The 19794-nt window shown below is 36.5% G+C and overlaps 1 protein-coding gene across 1 annotated transcript; it reads left to right on the top strand.

Annotated features, from left to right (window-relative positions):
- Positions 1 to 10811: 10811 nt before the first annotated feature.
- On the top strand, positions 10812 to 16696 carry LOC123705363. The gene is made up of 3 exons (XM_045654106.1): positions 10812 to 10946; positions 11616 to 13160; positions 16318 to 16696. Exons 1-3 carry the CDS (start codon positions 10812 to 10814, stop codon positions 16465 to 16467), a joined length of 1830 nt encoding a protein of 609 aa, XP_045510062.1. The 3' UTR covers positions 16468 to 16696.
- The last annotated feature ends 3098 nt before the right edge of the window (positions 16697 to 19794 follow it).

Below are 19794 nucleotides of genomic sequence, written 5' to 3'. Positions count from 1 at the left end.
TGTCGTTGGATATGGAGAATATTTTGAAGGTGGGGGTAAAAACAACAAAAATCTAAATTTATTTTTTGTCTACCTCAAAAAAAGTACAAATAAGGATACTATAACTTAATAAAAGAGCAATGTATTGATAGCAAGGGTAGTATTGATACACTTCTTGAAAATTTAACTTCTTTTTATTATTATAAAAACAAAAGTCTAATCAAACAGCAATTTTTTTTTCTATAAACAGAATAAAGAAACAACTTAAAGATTGTCAGGTGTCAAATTACACTTCTCGACAAAATAGCAGCTTTTTTTACCATCAAAACAACCATGAATTTATCTTATTATCCTGAATAATGAAAAATGTACTTTTAGTTCATTCTATCAATCTCTTTTTTTGTCTCAAATCCAAATGTCCAGATGCTTCAGTCAATTTCACACTTATACAGCTTATCATACAAATCATAATTACGAGATAGTAACCGATAATTGCTTTATCGCATCATCATTATTGTATTTACCTATATTATTATTCCACGTTCAAGTGTGCTTTGGTGGTTCTGTGATTTGATAGTGAAAAAAACATCTAAATAAGTATTTGTTTTTTAGTTTTGTTTATATTCAGACATTGTGTACTGCTTTTACATAATAAAAAATAGTAATTAATAATTATATACATACTTAGGTATAATCTACTATATAAAAATAAGTCGGGTTTTAATTCCTGACGCTATAACTCCAGAACGCACCAACCGATTTCCGCGGTTTTGCATTTTGCATATGTTGGAAAGGTCTCGGGCTCCCTGGTGGCGAAACGGTGTTCGCCCGGTTTGCTAGTATGATATAAGAATAATATCACAACTTAAAATAATATGAATAAATTATTCTTAATTTATAAATTATGAAATAACTAGCCGTGCCCTTCGGTTTCACCCGCATTGCTCCGCTACTGTTGGTCTTAGGGTAATGATATATAACCTATAACCTGCCTCGATAAATAGGCTATCTAACACCGAAAGAATTTTTGAAATCGGACCAGTAGTTATTAGTACATTTGTACAAATTCACTTCGTTGAAGTTGTGCTAGACGTAAAAGACTGTTCTGTTCTTCAAAAAGGGAGATAAGACCCTATTGAATAACTACAGACCGTTATCACTCTTGAGTCATGTTTATAACCAATTTTTAAAGGTTTTTAACGAATCGTCTCGAACGCAGGTCAGATGACTTCAGCCTCCCGAACAAGCCGGTTTCCGTAAAAGCTTTAGCACCATAGGCCACATTCACACGCTGCGACATTTTATACAGAAAACCGAGGAGTATAATTTGTCACTTTGCTTAGCGTTCGTGGACTATGAAAAAGCCTTCGATTCGATCGAAGCCTGGACCGTGTTATGGTCTCTCCAGCGGTGCCGTATTGACTATCGGTACATCGGAAGTCTTGTACGAAGTACGAACACGCCACCAGAATCGGCATACGGCAGAATCCCTGGATGACCATAATGCAATGCCTCTACAGAGTTTCACAACAAGTGGTCCTTAGCATGAACATGGATAAGACGAAAATCATGTCGAATGTCCATGTTGTGCCCACTCCAGTCTCTGTTGGAAACTCTACTCTCGAAGTTGTTGACGAATATGTCTACTTAGGACAAACGGACTAATTAGGCAGGTCCAACTTCAGGAATGAGGTCAATCGTCGAATCCGACTCGGATGGGCAGCGTTCGGGAAGTTACATAACATATTTTTGTCCAAAATCCCTCAGTGTCTGAAGACAGCCTTCGAGCAATGTGTGTTGCCAGTGATGACGCGTATGACGACAGGGTAAGAGACCACCTTTTTGTACCGTAGTACAGAAGCGTGGTCTTTAACCCTGGGTCTGGGTCTCAAAGGGCTATGCTCGGAGTTTCCCTTCGAGATAGAATCAGAAATGAGGACAACCGGAGTCACCGACATAGCTCGCCGGATTAGCATTACCACGCTGAAGTGGGAATGGGCTGGGCACATAGCCCGCAGAACCGTTGGGGCAAAAAAGTTCCCAAATCGAAAGGTACTGGGCGATGAACCGTGGGACGACCGCCCCACAAGGTGGACAGACTGCCTGGTCAGAGTGGCAGGGAGCCGCTGGATGCAGGCCGCCGGTGATCGGTCGCGGTGGAAACCTTGAGGGAGGCCTTTGTCCAGCAGTGGACGTGCCACGGCTGAAACGACGACTAGCTTTATAGAAAATAAATAAATATTCTTATCCTAATCCATACGGTGACAAACCAAAAATGATTATATAACATACGTTCAACCATTCTTTAGTTATCAGTTCTACAGATCCATTAGTAGTTGCCTAAAATATTTTGGGTATTTTTAACAGTACATACAAAATGAACTTCGTGCAAAGGCAGAGGCAGAGGCAGAGGCAGATCAAGACAGTTTCATGAATATGGCCTACACTATTGTGGTACCGCCCCGAAATATGAAAAAAATTTGAAAAATAATATAGGGCTTTAAAGAGAAAGAAGCAGGAGGATATCGCTGTTTTAAGAGTGAGTATATTTTATGTTTGTTTTCTTTTTTTATTTAATACTAGGAATTGCCCGCGGCTTGGTGCTGTGTGGTAAATAAAAGCAATTGTTATATAATATATACATAATATGTTGCATCTTAAATATTATGCTATTGAAACATTTTAAAACTCATTGAGCAGATTTTTAGTACATTCGTTATAGGTCTACCAGAATCTGATGGCATATTTATATTTAAGAAATAAAAGATTTTCATGTGGCAACTTATTTGACAACTATCAAATTGGTTGTCAAATTATTTGTCTTTTTTGCAGTTGATGAATAATTTTTAGGATTTTGTCTAAAAAATCTTCGAAAATGTCGAAAAAGCCGATGCGATCACAAGCAAGAGGTGTTGTTTATAATGTGTATAGAAAAACATTCGATGAAGAAGGGTCAAACACATCACAATTTTCAATTTTGAAGATTTTATTGGTAAATTGGACTTACCCGTTTTGATACTTTAAATTAAAAAATATTATATGTAGGTAACTATAATATTGTTTGTTGATTAGAATATAAATTTATGAAAACTTATTACAGGAGTTTCCAATACGGCTATTCGTCAAGTCCAAGCTGTCCAAGTCAATTTTATAATGTCTGTATCTGTTAATACTTACGAAAATAAACATAGTTTTATTTTATTTTTATTTTATTTTATAAAAAATCATAAGCAGTTTTGATCTACATTATCATTATATCGATAATTTCACATCGCATACTGATACTGGTAATGAATATACAAATATAGGTAGGTATGTGTAAATAATGAGAAAGAAGTGCTAAAAGAAATATTTGAGAACCATCAAATCAAAAAATTTTTTCCTTGTTATCTCTGTTAGCTACCACAATCGAGAGTTTCGTACACGAAATTATTCGGTGTCTCATCAAAATAAAGCTACAAACGGAAAATCAGCTTGATAGTAGTCACTTGCAAAAATGGGGGATGTATCCTGAACTAGTATTACTTGTATAAAAGTTATATGTATAATTGTATATTAGGTATACATGTAAGTATGTACCTACATAATATTTACGTATGTACAGTATTGTCCACTTATGTAATGTACGACTAATGATATTGAGGACAAAATAAAAAATAAGCAGTATCAAGATCGTTCAGTTCATTTTCCCTAGGGTTGCACACTCAAAATTTTGATTTCCCTAATTGCCATCAGATTCTGGTTTACCTATACGTACAAAAATGTGATTACTTCTTATTTACTTTACTAGTACAGTATAATAGATCACGCATTTGCGCGATACGCTGACTGGTGTGGAGACTGCCGGTCGTGAAAAACATGCGTGCACTACACCACTAACAACACGGCGCATGAAGTTAGCCGCACGCCCTTGCTACATAACCGTGTTGACGGCAACGGGTCGTAACGATATTGTTGTCCTGATTCTCTTGACGGAGACACTGATGTGTCTCCATCAAGAGAATCGCCTGCTTAAGCAGCGCGAGTTCGCTGCTAAAATAGCCGAGTTGGAAAGTGACAACAAAATGCTCAGAAAGCAATCTGGCAACAACAATGTGGCTCACTTGCAATAATTCGAATGTTGCATTCAAAATAACCAGTGTTTGTAGCTGAAAATTATTGTTATCGAATTGACCAAACTTCTGAATTACTTTCCAAGGATTTATTCATGATAATTAATTTTAGTCTTTTATGGGAGAATTATAGTATGTAGTGTTGGAATATGTACCTAAGTGGATTAAATCATTTCTCAGTTTTCGTATTAGTTGTATTCAATGTTCTCTTGAAAGTTATGGGGAATCAGCGTTTTACATGATTATGTTTTATAATATAATAAAAAGGTGTAAAACGCTCGTAGTAATTATACAATATTTAAATCCACTTTGATGTTACGTTAAATTTAATGTATTTGGTTGTAAACAGGATGAATAAATAGCTGTCAAACTACGAGAAGCCGAAGCAAACCTTTCCTTAAACTTTAAAGGATTTAGGCCAACGCGTAGCCGATTTGTCTGATTTGTCTGAGTCTTGGCAAAGACATTTGCAAGTAAGTTAATTATCTTTTTAGTCTAAATATCATTTTATATTTTATTTAAAAAACTTTTCAATACTTGGAAACTAAACTTGGTGATTTAACTACGCTATTCCACAAATTAAAAAATTCGTTGAAAAATGTCAATCCGAAAAACGGATACTGATTTATAGTTAAACAAAAATAATTGCAACGTTAAACATTAAAATACTTCGTAAATAGACAGTTTGTTCGCCCCTTGCTATCATTAACTTGAACAAGCTTAGATTGATCCTTAACAACGACGTCATAACCTAATAGACATCTAATGTCTTATTTTTTTACGAAGATACGTTTCAGACAACATGCAGGGTGCGGGGGAGCGGCAATTAGCGCATGCTATCTATATATAGTCCATTGAAATGTTACATTTTTTAGGCCTAACCTTGCGTTTTTTAGAGGACGCAATTTTATTTTTTTGATGTGTAGGGGGGGTCAGTGTTAAGCTATCGCCAAGTTTGTGGGGTCGCCACCCTTGTCCCGCGGCCGCCATCTTGAAAATAGCGGTTGAAATGGTTTTTACGATATATCTCTGAAACTATTTATCTGATAAAAAAGCATTATTTGTTGCAAATTAAATTCTCTACAACTTTAGTCCAGTAACTTTTTGTCGTAGAACTATAAATAAAAAAGTTATAAGCGAAAATGTTCAGAAAGTAGAGCTATTTATATTTTTCAATAAAACTGTTTTTATCATTTTACGAAGAAATGGTATCAGACCATTTTTGTAGATTGTTTTTCGAGGAACAACTTTATGTACAACATTTTTCCATTACGTCAATAGCTAAGGTTTTACAGCGCTCTAAAGTGAGTACTATTTTTCAGTTCTAACTATACATAATATATTGGCTATTGGCTCTTTTCCCAGACTCCAGAACAATGGAAGAACACCGCAGAACATTTCAGCCCTGCTTTTCGACATAAAAAAAACGCGCTTCCAGACTCTTCCTCCTCGGTGGTCGGGAAAAGAGTCAATAATTAATTGTTAATAATATTGCAAAATTAATTATTAAAAATATTATAATAACAAAACAAAAAAACAATTACTGATGACAAATTATGATTAGTACACACATAATATATGTATACTGTATAGTTAAGAGTACTGAAAAATAGTACTCACTTCGGAGCGCTGTAAAACCTTAGCCATTTACTTAATGAAAAAATGTTGTAGCTATAAGTTGTTCCTCGAAAAACAATCTACAATAATATAAAGTGAAAAAACTAAAACCCAACTACGACAATAACCGGCGCACGTTAGTCACACGTTACATAATATACCTATACCTACAGGTAAATTAGCTTGGAGAAATTTTTGCGTTTGTAGTAGTGTATGGTCAGCAAATAAAATAAAACAACATTTTATTTTTAGTTATTATTTTATATATGTATATATATATTAATTATAAAATCAGGAATCAGGAAATTTAAAGCTTGATGTTAGTACTTTTAGAAACGATTAAAGTTTTTATATAAATAAGCCGCAGTTCGCGACAATAAAAATAAAACAATAGTTTTATTCAACACTTCAAAAAATACTTTATCGAGTTTAAACTAACGATGAACGTTAAGTTTTACATTTATTACATAGGTAATATTTTAATTTACAAGACAAATGTGAAAAGTAAATCGTAATAAACATTACCTATTTCAAAAAAAAATTACGTCGAACATTGCGTCGAACACATTCATTCAAGATTCATTTCAAATAGAAACTATGACATAAGACGCAGGACGCTTTCAAGAGAGATAGATATATGTGTCAAAACAAAAACTTTTACTTTTATTTCTATTTATTTGGTATAATTACGACTTAATAGTGATAAATACAAATAGGAATTAACAATATTACGAACACGTGACACAATTAGTATTTTACCGATTCCATACGTGGTCATACATGTTTCAAAACACGAACTTTTAATATTATTTCTATTTATTCGGTATAATTAAGACTTAATAGTGATACATATTATGATCATTATAAATACAAATAGGAATTAACAATATCACGAATACGTGGCACAACTCAAATTTTACCGATACCACCCGTGGTCATTCTCCTTTATCAATTAAACTACGTACATAATAATTATAATTTTTGAATGAAATGTGTGCTTTATGTTCTAACGGTACCAAACAACTGCATCTGGCACCTGCGGACAGCGTAAACTGGTTTATTCTGGTTTTGTGCGTTTTTCCACTTTCCACTATCAAGTGACGATTTATTTATTTGTTTTGTTTCGTAATTATTATGGTCAAATATTAATTATGAAACAAATTTTAATGGACACGATATTTTATTGTTTCACGGTAGTCGCCTTGTCGTTTGCTCAAGGACGTGAAATTGAATGATATATTTTTTTTATAAAGTCAAAACCATTTTCTTTCAAATTAAAAGTTGTTTTTATTGAAAACAAAAGTGTTGCTAGGAATAAGTATAAAATTAAATAGTAATGTTAGGATATCGAAACATTTTTGTATAGGCCTGAACGATATAGTGGAAACGCACTCTAAGATCTGAGTAATATACACACCACTACATATGCAAAAATTTCTCCAAGCTAATTTACCTGTATATATATACGTAGCACTTCAACAACGTGTGACTACGCCTTTCCAAACATGAAAATTTATCTTTACATAGTGGAATATTGCATACTTCAGAATAGTATTGTATGACATTATTGTCAATTTACAACGAAGGCATCTTGGTAGAGTCTACTGTGTCCATTTACTTGCAACTACATTAGCAACTTTGTTCAGTTCAGTATTCTGAAATCTTGTTTTATACTTTTTCAGCGCCGGTTATTGTCGTAGTTGGGTTTTAGTTTTTAGGGTTCCGTAGCCAAAATGGCAAAAACGGAACCCTTATAGTTTCGTCATGTCCGTCTGTCCGTCTGTCCGTCTGTCACAGCCGATTTACTCGGAAACTATAAGTACTACAGTGATGAAATTTGATGGGAATATGTGTTGTATGAACCGCTACAAAAATATGACACTAAATAGTAAAAAAAAGAATTGGGGGTGGGGCCCCCCATACATGTAACTGAGGGATGAAATTTTTTTTTTCGATGTACATACCCGTGTGGGGTATCAATGGAAAGGTCTTTTAAAATGATATAAAGTTTTCTAAAAAACATTTTTCTTAAAGTGAACGGTTTTTGAGATATCAGCTCTCAAAGTCGTAAAAAGTATGTCCCCCCCCCTCTATTTTTATAACTACGGGGTATAAAATTCTAAAAAAAATAGAGGTGATGCATGCTAATTAACTCTTTCAACGATTTTTGGTTTGATCAAAGTATCTCTTATAGTTTTTGAGATAGGTTGATTTAACTGTAATTTATTATATTTGCTGCTACGGAACCCTTTGTGCGCGAGCCCGACTCGCACTTGGCCGGTTTTTCACTTTATATTATTTGTACTATTTTGGTGTTAAAGTGTATTTGGGGGCATAATATTTACAAAAGTTAAACTGATGAACTAATAAAGAAGCTATGGACGAAAAGATGTGAATTATATGCAATCAGCCCATGAATACAGGTAAAGTCACGAGCAAATGCTAGTAATATATATATATTCAAAATGTACAAGGAAAGCGCTTTCAAATGATACCAAACACGGGATATTTATCTTAACTTTATTTTTTTTACTCTGTATGTTTTGTCCGATAGAGGACGCCACATTAGATTTTGTGAAACCCCATATAGCCTATAACCAGCGGACAATTAAGACGCTTCTAATGATATGTCATTTGTCAAATTCTGATAAGTAGTTTAGACGTTACGAGGGAACAGATGAACATACATACATACATAGCCTGTCAAAATCATAACCCTCCTTTTGCTTTGCCGTAGTCGGGTAAAAATGGTCTGATATCATTTCTTGTAAAATGATAAAAAAAAAAGTTTTATTGAAAAATATAAATAGCTCTAATTTCTGAACATTTTCGCTCATAACTTTTTTATTTATAGTTCTTCGACAAAAAGTTACGGGACCAAAGTTGTAGAGAATTTAATTTGCAAGAAATAATGCTTACAATTTTTTTTTATCAGATAAATAGTTTATGAGATATACCGTAAAAACCATTTAAACCGCTATTTTCAAGATGGCGGCCGTGGGACAAGGGTGGCGACCCCACAAACTTGGTGATAGCTTCACACTGACCCCCCCTTAGATTACAAAATAAAATACAGATGGAGCACGACAACCGCCCGTCGCCCTTGTCAAAGAAAATACGAAATCAAAAGCAAATACGTCGCTGCGCCAGTGCTATAGCGATTCTAGTGTCATGCAATACGTCAAAAGGGGTTTGGGGTTATTTTAGTAAAAAAATGCTGTCTTGTGATATTAAAACGCTGTAAAATTTTTTCCCGAAAACAAACAAAAAGATAAAATATCGTTTTACAGGTTCTCTGTAGATTATTTGGCTTATTTAATTTTGTATACAAATAATAATTTTACATATACGAAGGAATACAAAACTTCAACGTATGTTGCCAGTATTTTGAAAATGAATTTGCCATTTTTATGGGTAAAACGGTAAAATGGTTAAAAGAATTTCGAGGTAGTGCATGATCATTATAAGATAATTTTAATAAGCATAATACTTTTTTTTTGTTACTTTTATATAGCTGATAAACGTCAGAGTCGTTTTCGCCCGCGATTTAATTCATTTGAACTCCGTGATGGATATGACAAAATTATTATTATTCAGGAATTATATCTACTTATTTATTATCCAGTAAAGCAGCTGACAATGTGGTGTCGTAAGATGTCACTGAAAATCAGTTTTAAGGTATTATGCCTCAGGTATCCTGAGTGGCGCAAGCAACCATACATAAATTTATGTTTTCTATTACCTATTATTCATAATTTACAATGCTATTGTTGTGTGTTTGTTCGTATTGGAATAAATGGTTTTTCCTTCTTTCTTTCTAAAAATAAAATGTTCCGTATTCCAGACTAAAAACTACCGCTATCCGCATTCATATACATATTTTGAAAATAAAAAATAATATAGGTAATCATTGTAATTTTGAAACATTTTTTTATGTAATTTATTTAATTAAAAATTTAACAAAAGAATTTTTACAATATTAAAAAAAAATTCATAAACAAATATTTATATTAAAATTAAAATTAAACCCTGGCAGCTAATTTATGTAGCCAACGTCACTAACACCACTACCATAATAATTCAGATGATTGCAATGTCACCTCATAAATCAAAATCGGTTCAGCGGTTTATACTGCAGGGCGTGCAAAAGAAATATTATACATAGATACACTCGAAAAACATAACCCTCTTTCTTCCGTAGTCGGGGAAAAATTTGGGAAAATTTTCAATATCTGGTAACATAACACCCACACAGAAGCACCGTGTACGTACAGTGCAGCGGCGAAATGACAGCACACATAGCTTTATGGAAATGACGATAAATTATTCGGTTTAGTTCGGCAACGCTCCATCTATCTTTTATTTTGTAATCTAACGACCCCCCTACACATCAAAAAAATAAAATTGCGTCCTCTAAAAAATGCGACCCCAAATGTAACTTTTCAATGGACTAATATGCATCATTTTAAATGAATGACATCTGACATAAATAAAAAATGCAGTCACCTATATAAAGACGACTGACAGATTTTTGATTGACAGGTTACCACCGCCTACCGCCCGAATTGTTTTTGATTGTTTATGACTGTGAATTGACTCCTATTTCTTTCGGACAAGGTGCAAAATGGAATTGCATTGCTTAGGGCTCTTACGATTCAATGATTCGGGTGTTTCTGGAAATACGACAATTAGCGAAGATCTGCATGCGCATTATTAATTTTGGAGTACTGTAAATCTACACTAATATTAAAAAGAGGAAAACTTTGTTTGTTTGTTAGACGGCTCATAAACTACTATACCGATTTTAAAAATTATTTCACCATTCGAAAGCTACATTATCCACGAGTAATATAGGCTAGGTTTTATCCAGGAAATCCCACGGGAACGGGAACTATGCGGGTTTTTCTTTGAAAACGCGGGCGAAGCCGCAGGCGGAATGCTAGTATATGAATAAAAATAAGTGTAATGTATCCATCGATAAGAGTAATGCATCCTTAAAAAATATTAAGTGTCAATTGAAGAATGTATGAATATTATGTTTAATAGGAGTATCGTCAAGAAGCACCCTCTACACCGGTGCAGTCGTATATGGTATCCGATATAATGGCGACGCCCAAGAAGCTGCTCCGAGCCTGGGAAGGCAGGACCAATGAGACGCAGAAGCTGGAGGAGGAGCTGATGACCACCAGGATCCGGGAGGCGGAGGCGCTCTCTGAACTGAAGGAGCTTAGGCTGAAGGCAAGCCACCTTTATAGCTTGAATGTAGTATGTGTATGTATGCATTTCCTAAGTAGGTACCGCGCCAGAAACATATCCCTTCAAACTTCATTGACACATTTAATTTCAAAATTTCCATTGTTGCTCCTACTTTTTCACAACATGAGTACTCATTAGATTTTTCGAAATAAAGAATTCATGTGAATTGTTTATTCTTTATTTCGAATAATAAAAGGAGGAGGTTCTCAATTCGGCCGGTATTTTTTTGTTATTCAGGGTTATAATTGTCTCACGTTGATCCTTGAGTCCCAGAAAGCAGGATGTATGTGAATTTCTGAAATAAATACATTGGTATCCCACTCGCTCATTTTGCAGTACTATTATATTTACGTGCATTACAATACTGTCTCGTGCGCACGCGGTGGCTGCGGTGGCAGCGCGCGATTGTCGCGCTTTTGTTTATACTATGAAATTTTGACATCGTCGTTCTCACGCAGCTGTCAATGCTATAGCGGCTTAAATGTGAAAGTGGCCTCATAGAAAGCTCAGAATGTACATTTCATACAGAACGTATTTGTATTTCCAAAATATAACCTATATGTTCAAAACATTTTCTGTCGTTTTCGTATCTTTCATTTTATTCATCGGCCAGTAATTCCGTTTGCAAAGGAAATGGATCTTCGCACCCAGGTGCAAGTTTCGACAAACCAGCTGCGGCGGCAGGACGAGGAGCGCGCGCTGCAGACGCGCCAGCGCGAGTTTCAGCACAGGCTCAGCGACCTCGAGAGCAAGGTGACCTTCTACCGTGTTCTAGAGCATTCCATTCCTTCTAGCTCGTGGTGCACGTGCCACGAGACGCGCCAGCGCGAGTTTCAGCACAGGCTCAGCGACCTCGAGAGCAAGGTGACCTTCTACCGTGTTCTAGAGCATTCCATTCCTTCTAGCTCGTGGTGCACGTGCCACGAGACGCGCCAGCGCGAGTTTCAGCACAGGCTCAGCGACCTCGAGAGCAAGGTGACCTTCTACCGTGTTCTAGAGCATTCCATTCCTTCTAGCTCGTGGTGCACGTGCCACGAGACGCGCCAGCGCGAGTTTCAGCACAGGCTCAGCGACCTCGAGAGCAAGGTGACCTTCTACCGTGTTCTAGAGCATTCCATTCCTTCTAGCTCGTGGTGCACGTGCCACGAGACGCGCCAGCGCGAGTTTCAGCACAGGCTCAGCGACCTCGAGAGCAAGGTGACCTTCTACCGTGTTCTAGAGCATTCCATTCCTTCTAGCTCGTGGTGCACGTGCCACGAGACGCGCCAGCGCGAGTTTCAGCACAGGCTCAGCGACCTCGAGAGCAAGGTGACCTTCTACCGTGTTCTAGAGCATTCCATTCCTTCTAGCTCGTGGTGCACGTGCCACGAGACGCGCCAGCGCGAGTTTCAGCACAGGCTCAGCGACCTCGAGAGCAAGGTGACCTTCTACCGTGTTCTAGAGCATTCCATTCCTTCTAGCTCGTGGTGCACGTGCCACGAGACGCGCCAGCGCGAGTTTCAGCACAGGCTCAGCGACCTCGAGAGCAAGGTGACCTTCTACCGTGTTCTAGAGCATTCCATTCCTTCTAGCTCGTGGTGCACGTGCCACGAGACGCGCCAGCGCGAGTTTCAGCACAGGCTCAGCGACCTCGAGAGCAAGGTGACCTTCTACCGTGTTCTAGAGCATTCCATTCCTTCTAGCTCGTGGTGCACGTGCCACGAGACGCGCCAGCGCGAGTTTCAGCACAGGCTCAGCGACCTCGAGAGCAAGGTGACCTTCTACCGTGTTCTAGAGCATTCCATTCCTTCTAGCTCGTGGTGCACGTGCCACGAGACGCGCCAGCGCGAGTTTCAGCACAGGCTCAGCGACCTCGAGAGCAAGGTGACCTTCTACCGTGTTCTAGAGCATTCCATTCCTTCTAGCTCGTGGTGCACGTGCCACGAGACGCGCCAGCGCGAGTTTCAGCACAGGCTCAGCGACCTCGAGAGCAAGGTGACCTTCTACCGTGTTCTAGAGCATTCCATTCCTTCTAGCTCGTGGTGCACGTGCCACGAGACGCGCCAGCGCGAGTTTCAGCACAGGCTCAGCGACCTCGAGAGCAAGGTGACCTTCTACCGTGTTCTAGAGCATTCCATTCCTTCTAGCTCGTGGTGCACGTGCCACGAGACGCGCCAGCGCGAGTTTCAGCACAGGCTCAGCGACCTCGAGAGCAAGGTGACCTTCTACCGTGTTATTTTGATGAATTTCTTGTGTTGTGAATTTATTTTTGTATACTATGCATTTTAATTGAATCAAATTGCAATATTTCTCTAGTATGCATTTGAGACTATATTGTAATAATTGATCGTGGGTATAGTAATTAATTATTCTAATAACGCAATTATATTTTCGGCGGGATTCAAAACAAAAAATTGATTTTTATGAACTTTCACCACATTGCAAATGTGAAAAATATATATATATATATATACAATTATTACAATTACAATTATTATAAATCGGTTAACTATCAAAGAAATCACAAACTTGCAAACATTGGCAAAATATGCTTTTCCGAGTTTTCAGACAGACACAACTTTATTAGTTTGTTTTAGCAAAGTAGGTACCTAAATATTATACAGGGTTACAGGTAAAGTCGATGTAGATCCGTTAAGGGCATGTAGTACATATCATTTCTGAATGATTTCACTAAATAACCTCCCATCCTAAACTTAACCGTTTTCGAGATATTCGAGTTTTAATTTTTTTTATGAAAATGCCCAATTTTTCGGCTATTCAATTGAATATTTTGAATTTTTTTGACTCTTATGATTATTTTTTTGGTTTTTTACATGAAGAATGAGATGCTTAATTACCTCAATGACTAAAATTGCACGTAAGTTAACTAAATAGGTCATAGTAGACGATCGAAACTTAAGAAAATAAGTACAAATTATAAAAATATATTTTTCTTTTCTGGATATCTCAAAAAATTATTATGGCACTTGCTCTGCAGATATGCTTAAAAACATCTACATTTTATCAGCTATCCAACGAGGTATAACACTCTAGGGTATTTATTAACCTCAAAGGTGAAACTTAGTTTCTAAGGCTACATGGCAGTCAGAATAAATAGCCCTTATTTAATCTTATTAATTTGACTTAAGTTCAGCATCATCATTTCAGCCTACTGGCTTCCACTATTGAACATAGGCCTCCCTCGGCTAGGTACAACCTTCATGCATCCATCGATATCCCGCTATCCTGACCTAGGAGATCATTCAGTTTTATAGCATTTTTTTTTGTTCACATCGTCGATCGTACAAATAATGACCGTACGCCAACTATTACTTGAGCGTAAGTGACTAGTTACTGGCTATTGTTTGGAAAATAACGTAATCGGTGCGTTGTTAACGCTAGTTGGCATACAAAGTCACTCACGCTCAACTCATAGTTGGCGTACAGATCGTCGGTGATTGTAGTGAGCTAAATGAAACAATAAATCAGTTCAAAATAACATTTATTCACCTAATGTTTTTGAATAAAATTTTATAGCTCATGTTCTACGTGTCCACCTTTATTTCGCACACATTTTCTCATTCCTTCACGTAGTCCACTTTTCACTACACCATGTGGTTAATGTTCTTCTTATGTCGTTAGCAGCATTTCAACAGCACACAAGCAGCAACCTTTCTTTGAGAACTTCCACTAACGATATGGGGTTGGGCTCACTGTAAACGAGGCTCTTCATGTGCCCCCATACATAAAAATCAATGGGGTCAGGTCGGGACATCTGGGTGGCCAGGGTAAAGGCCAACCTCGTCCAATCTATTTGTTAGGATAGTTACGTGTCCAACCATTCCCTAACGCTTCTTCTGAAATGAGCAGAGCAGCCATCATGTTGAAACCACATGTCCCGCAGTAATTGTAATGGGAGATCATTAGTAGGTCACCTAAGTCACACACATAAGTCGTGTGGGAATCCGAAAGCACAATAATTCGCATCTACCATGGACGAATCGCATGAGCAGACTAAAATGGATGGCAAGCCAACAAACGACCAAATACAAAACAATGGGCATGTTGTATCCCCAAACTTGTTTTTGCACATTATTTTTCTCACTCTCATCTGCATAAATCGTAAGTTTTCTCGCTCACACGCACCGGATTAACTTGAAGGACAATAGCCGAGGGACCCGTTAGACCTACTACCTGAACCTTTTCAACTGTGTTTTTTTCTATGAGTTTCAATACAACCATAGGTTGTTATACCTCGTTGGATAGCTGATAAAATGTAGATGTTTTTAAGCATATCTGCAGAGCAAGTGCCATAATAATTTTTTGAGATATCCAGAAAAGAAAAATATATTTTTATAATTTGTACTTATTTTCTTAAGTTTCGATCGTCTACTATGACCTATTTAGTTAACTTACGTGCAATTTTAGTCATTGAGGTAATTAAGCATCTCATTCTTCATGTAAAAAACCAAAAAAATAATCATAAGAGTCAAAAAAATTCAAAATATTCAATTGAATAGCCGAAAAATTGGGCATTTTCATAAAAAAAATTAAAACTCGAATATCTCGAAAACGGTTAAGTTTAGGATGGGAGGTTATTTAGTGAAATCATTCAGAAATGATGTGTACTACATGCCCTTAACGGATCTACATCGACTTTTCCTGTAACCCTGTATATATGTTATGTAATGTTATACTCTACTCCGTTTGTACGTCGCGCGTCGCGTCGTCGAAAACGGTGCGCTCAGAAACAAACATGTACCTAATTCAGTTAGGTACAATCCTTTTTTTGTTCCGTAATTTATTGTTTAATTTATTCTAATACGATTTTTTTTATTCGTCGGCCAGTTCTACCAGGTATAAAAAGATAAAATTGAAATATAATTACTGTAGCGACAGCTCGCTCCTAATCGCGCAAGCGAAATTTTTTCGCTACAAAACACATTCTTAAAAATCTAGCTCTCAATTTATTACGGTTGAGACCTTTTCGTGTTACTCAAATAACTTCGAGCATGTAATAAAAGATAGTGTTGCATTTCATTAAGAAAAATAATTGTGATTGTCTTATATCTGAGTAATCCATTTTTAAATCATAAACATTTAAATGTGTTGTGTGTTGCCTAGTTTTTATAATATAAGCTAGGTAAAGCCAAGACGGCGTTATAATATGTTTTCCAACAACGTAATATGAGCTAGTCTTATGCGCTCATTTCTGTGTGCACCTATAACAACGTATACATACTTATCACGTAGGAACGTACATACATATACGATTCCTTACATACGCAGTACGCACGCATACGTCTACGTACGTACGTATACGTTGTAGCGTACAAAACAACGCACTAATCGTTTACAATGTGCACAATTCCAGGTCATGAGGCTAGAAGCGTGGAAGGCGCGCGCACTCGGTCTCACGCTCACGAGGAGCGAGTCACTAGAAGAGGACCTGGAGGAGGACGACAAACTGAAACTCGTGCTGCGGAGGGAATCCTCCGCCTCCCTGGACTCTAACAAGACGTAGCGATATCTCTCTACTCTCCGTTCTCCTGTAAAGCGGGAATGTACTCTTTCTCTCCGGTTCCTTAGAAGGTGGATACGGTTTCAAAATTTATTTGTACGTATACAATATGTGATTGCTTAACTATAGCAGAGCCATTTTAATAGGCAACATTTGACAGTTCAACTAATTTCGTTTTGTTAGATCTGCACATTTGCTTAACTTTTTTCAATTACGATTACATATTAGTAATAATGACCGATAGAAGTAATTTTAAGAATTCATTTTACTGATAAACCATTCTAAACATAATGAACAATTTCTGACTTGAAGAACTGACGTCGCTAAAATTTTGTGTCATTAAACCTTTTTTCTTTTTAAATACCAGAGATGTTACTCTAAAAATCGAAATCCTTGTCGAAATCTGACATCTAGAATCGAATGCATTGATTACTTGTGAATAAAAATCATCATAAATTAGTAAATTCGATTGACAAATGTTTCAAATCCGTACCGATTAATTCACTTTAATCGATGTTTTTAAGCAGGTTCTTCTTCTTCTTTTTATAAATGGAAACTCCCGATCCCAGAGAAGACGGATTCTGCCAATGTCAAGTTTTGAACAGATGATCAATTTAAGTTTTAAGCAGGTTACCTCTCTTCGAAGATAAAATTGATAGACGTCAAATGTTGCCTATTAAATTGGCTCTACAATAATTAAACACTTTGACTTGTAGATACTTCTGAATATGTATTAAGTTTTAGAATATGAAATTGTTTTAAGCCGATTGAACTTAAGCACCGATAAAATAAGTGTTTGCTTAAATAGATCTTATAACAATTTTCTACTTTGTTACACAAACAACCTAATACGAACGGATTTGATTTTAGATTATGAATTACGTGTGACCAGTAATACCATAAGCTTTAAATATGATAATTGATACGCAAATTCCTGGGTTTCGGCACCAGAAATAATGTAGAATCGCACCAAGCCGAAATAGCGGGTGGCTTCTACTACATTAGGGAAAATTACGTTAACACAAAATATCGATGTTCAGTAATAGTGAGCAGCAAAGCAATGCACCACGTACCTTAGAGATGCTGCAGCACTCGATGAATTTACGCCAATTATTCGATTTGCGATACACGTGTTTCCAAGGGCTCTTCTGCCGTGCGCAAGCGCCGGCGCACGGCAGACGAGCGACCCGGTCGAAGGCGGAAGTACAAGTTCTCAGTTATACATCCTTCCTTTATGGTGAAATTTTCGTATAAATGTAAAATATTATAATATTACGCACAAATTGTAATACCAACAGTTCTAAGGACTTCTCTGACAAAATATAGATGTATAATCTGAATCAAGGTGAATGTTCCGCCCGTCCCTCCATACATTTTTGATCACCTCTAAACACTTTTAACACAGACACTATTTCTTTAAAACTAATCATTTTATCACTTCTCTACAATGAAATGTGTCCGCGTTCGACTTTTTTAATCAATAACTTACAATATTTACTGCGAAAAACAACAGGAAAATACCGGCAAAATTTGACACTTCTACAGTAGTGTGCGTGACTTTTGATAAGCAAACGAAAGGCGATGATTAAACATTGACGCGCTACATGTCGTGCGCGTTCGTGCTCGTTATCATACAATTCTCATAAATCAAAGTTCTAACTGCAATAATTGAGTAATTTCATTTCCAATCTTTAAAAAAAAAAAAAACAATAAAATAAAACTATTGACCTTACAAATCTGTGTATTTTTTTCTGTAAACAATTTTATTACTCATTATTATTGTGTGGCAACTCGTAGTGTGGTCGTAGGTCTGTATTGTACACTGAAGGTCAATGACAAGGTTATTGGTATTGTAGGCAGAGGCGGCTCGTCCTAAGGAGCGCTGGTGCAGTAAACTCCCATAAATAATTATAATAAAGTTATACCTGCTCATTATTTAAAATCTTTCGTAAAAAACTCCAATACTAATATCAATAAAATAAGTACCTTTACACATTACAATAAATAAAATACATCATTACGTATACACTCTTGTTCATTTCATAAGTAACGCGCGAAACGGAGCTTACGGAGCGCTCTCGATTGCGCTCCAATGAAACAAGATTCAGTACATTGCTTAAATGCGAAATCCAATAAGAGTGAAAGAGAAATTTCGCCACAGTCCTGCGCGTGAAACAAAAGATTTACTATGGAATTGGAAAAGTAGCCATTTTCGGAGCACCGCGGCCGCTCTCAAGCGACGTTGCGCGTCGCATGACAGCAGCAATTGCGCGCGACGTTGCCACTCCTATATTATAAACTAGCTTTCTGCCGGCGGCTCCGCCCGCAGTTTCAAAGAAAAACTCGCATAGTTCCTGTTCCCGTGGAATTTCCGGGATAAAACCTATCCTATATTACTCGTGGATAATGTAGCTTTCGAATGGTGAAAGAATTTTTAAAATCGGCCCAGTAGTTTATGAGCGTATTCATTAAAATCAAACAAACAAACAAAGTTTTCCTCTTTAAAATATTAGTGTAGATTAATGTAGATGTGCACTTGTAAGCAATTATAGATTTGTACGGAGTCGGATCGTGAAAACGACAGACTATAACGTTTAGTGTGTTGATATTGACTTTTTGTAACTGTATTTGGAATCGTATCTTCCCTTCCTGATTGTTTTTAATGCACAGATAATACATTACTATGCGTAGAACAAGAGTGGTGATTCTAGAGTGATTTGTAATACACGACCTTATACCTAAATACTAATATTTCGGGTGGTTTCAATCTATTAAGCAAGGAGACAATCTTTTTTCTTTTTCAACTCTTTTTGTGTATGTAATCTTCATCTTATAATCTTATTTTCTGTATATTTGTTTATACCTCGATCTCGTGTTTTCTAGCTTTTTCATGAAGTGTTCCACGGCTAGTTCCATCCATTTAATGCCAACTGTATGTTATTTCATTTACAATGACATAAGGAATTGGAAATATTCACATTTATCATACTTCTTCATTCGTGTGGTATTGACATTCGCAATAGGATACAAGATTCATCATCTATAACTCATTGTTTCGCATTAATTGCGTCTTTTTAACGACTAGGCTCCGTAAGTTGGTCCCTTTTTTATTTAGGTGGATGCCTTTTACATTACATATTACGATAATTATTAAAAAAATAAAATAAAATAAGCCTTTATTACTGTTAAAATATTTTACAATAGTTACAACTGTAGTATCTTTTACAATAAATATTTACAATTTCTTAAACAAATTACTTTTTTCCTATCAATGGGTTTCAATAATTAACAGTTTGTCTTTCGACAAAGGCCTCCTCTAAATACTTCCAT

Source organism: Colias croceus, chromosome Z (assembly GCF_905220415.1).
Source record: "Colias croceus chromosome Z, ilColCroc2.1".
Taxonomy (NCBI): Eukaryota; Metazoa; Arthropoda; class Insecta; order Lepidoptera; family Pieridae; genus Colias; species Colias croceus.
The sequence above is the reverse complement of the archived record's forward strand: the minus strand, read 5'-3'. Positions and strand labels throughout refer to the sequence as shown.

What these genes read in the sequence shown, in the direction of transcription:
- LOC123705363 (XM_045654106.1), top strand. Translation starts at nt 10,812, where the DNA reads ATGGCGACGCCCAAGAAGCTGCTCCGAGCCTGGGAAGGCAGGACCAAT. An exon ending in TGAAGGAGCTTAGGCTGAAG is followed by an intron (nt 10,947 to 11,615) that starts GCAAGCCACCTT and finishes CTTCGCACCCAG; the next exon opens with GTGCAAGTTTCGACAAACCA. An exon ending in TCAGCGACCTCGAGAGCAAG is followed by an intron (nt 13,161 to 16,317) that starts GTGACCTTCTAC and finishes GCACAATTCCAG; the next exon opens with GTCATGAGGCTAGAAGCGTG.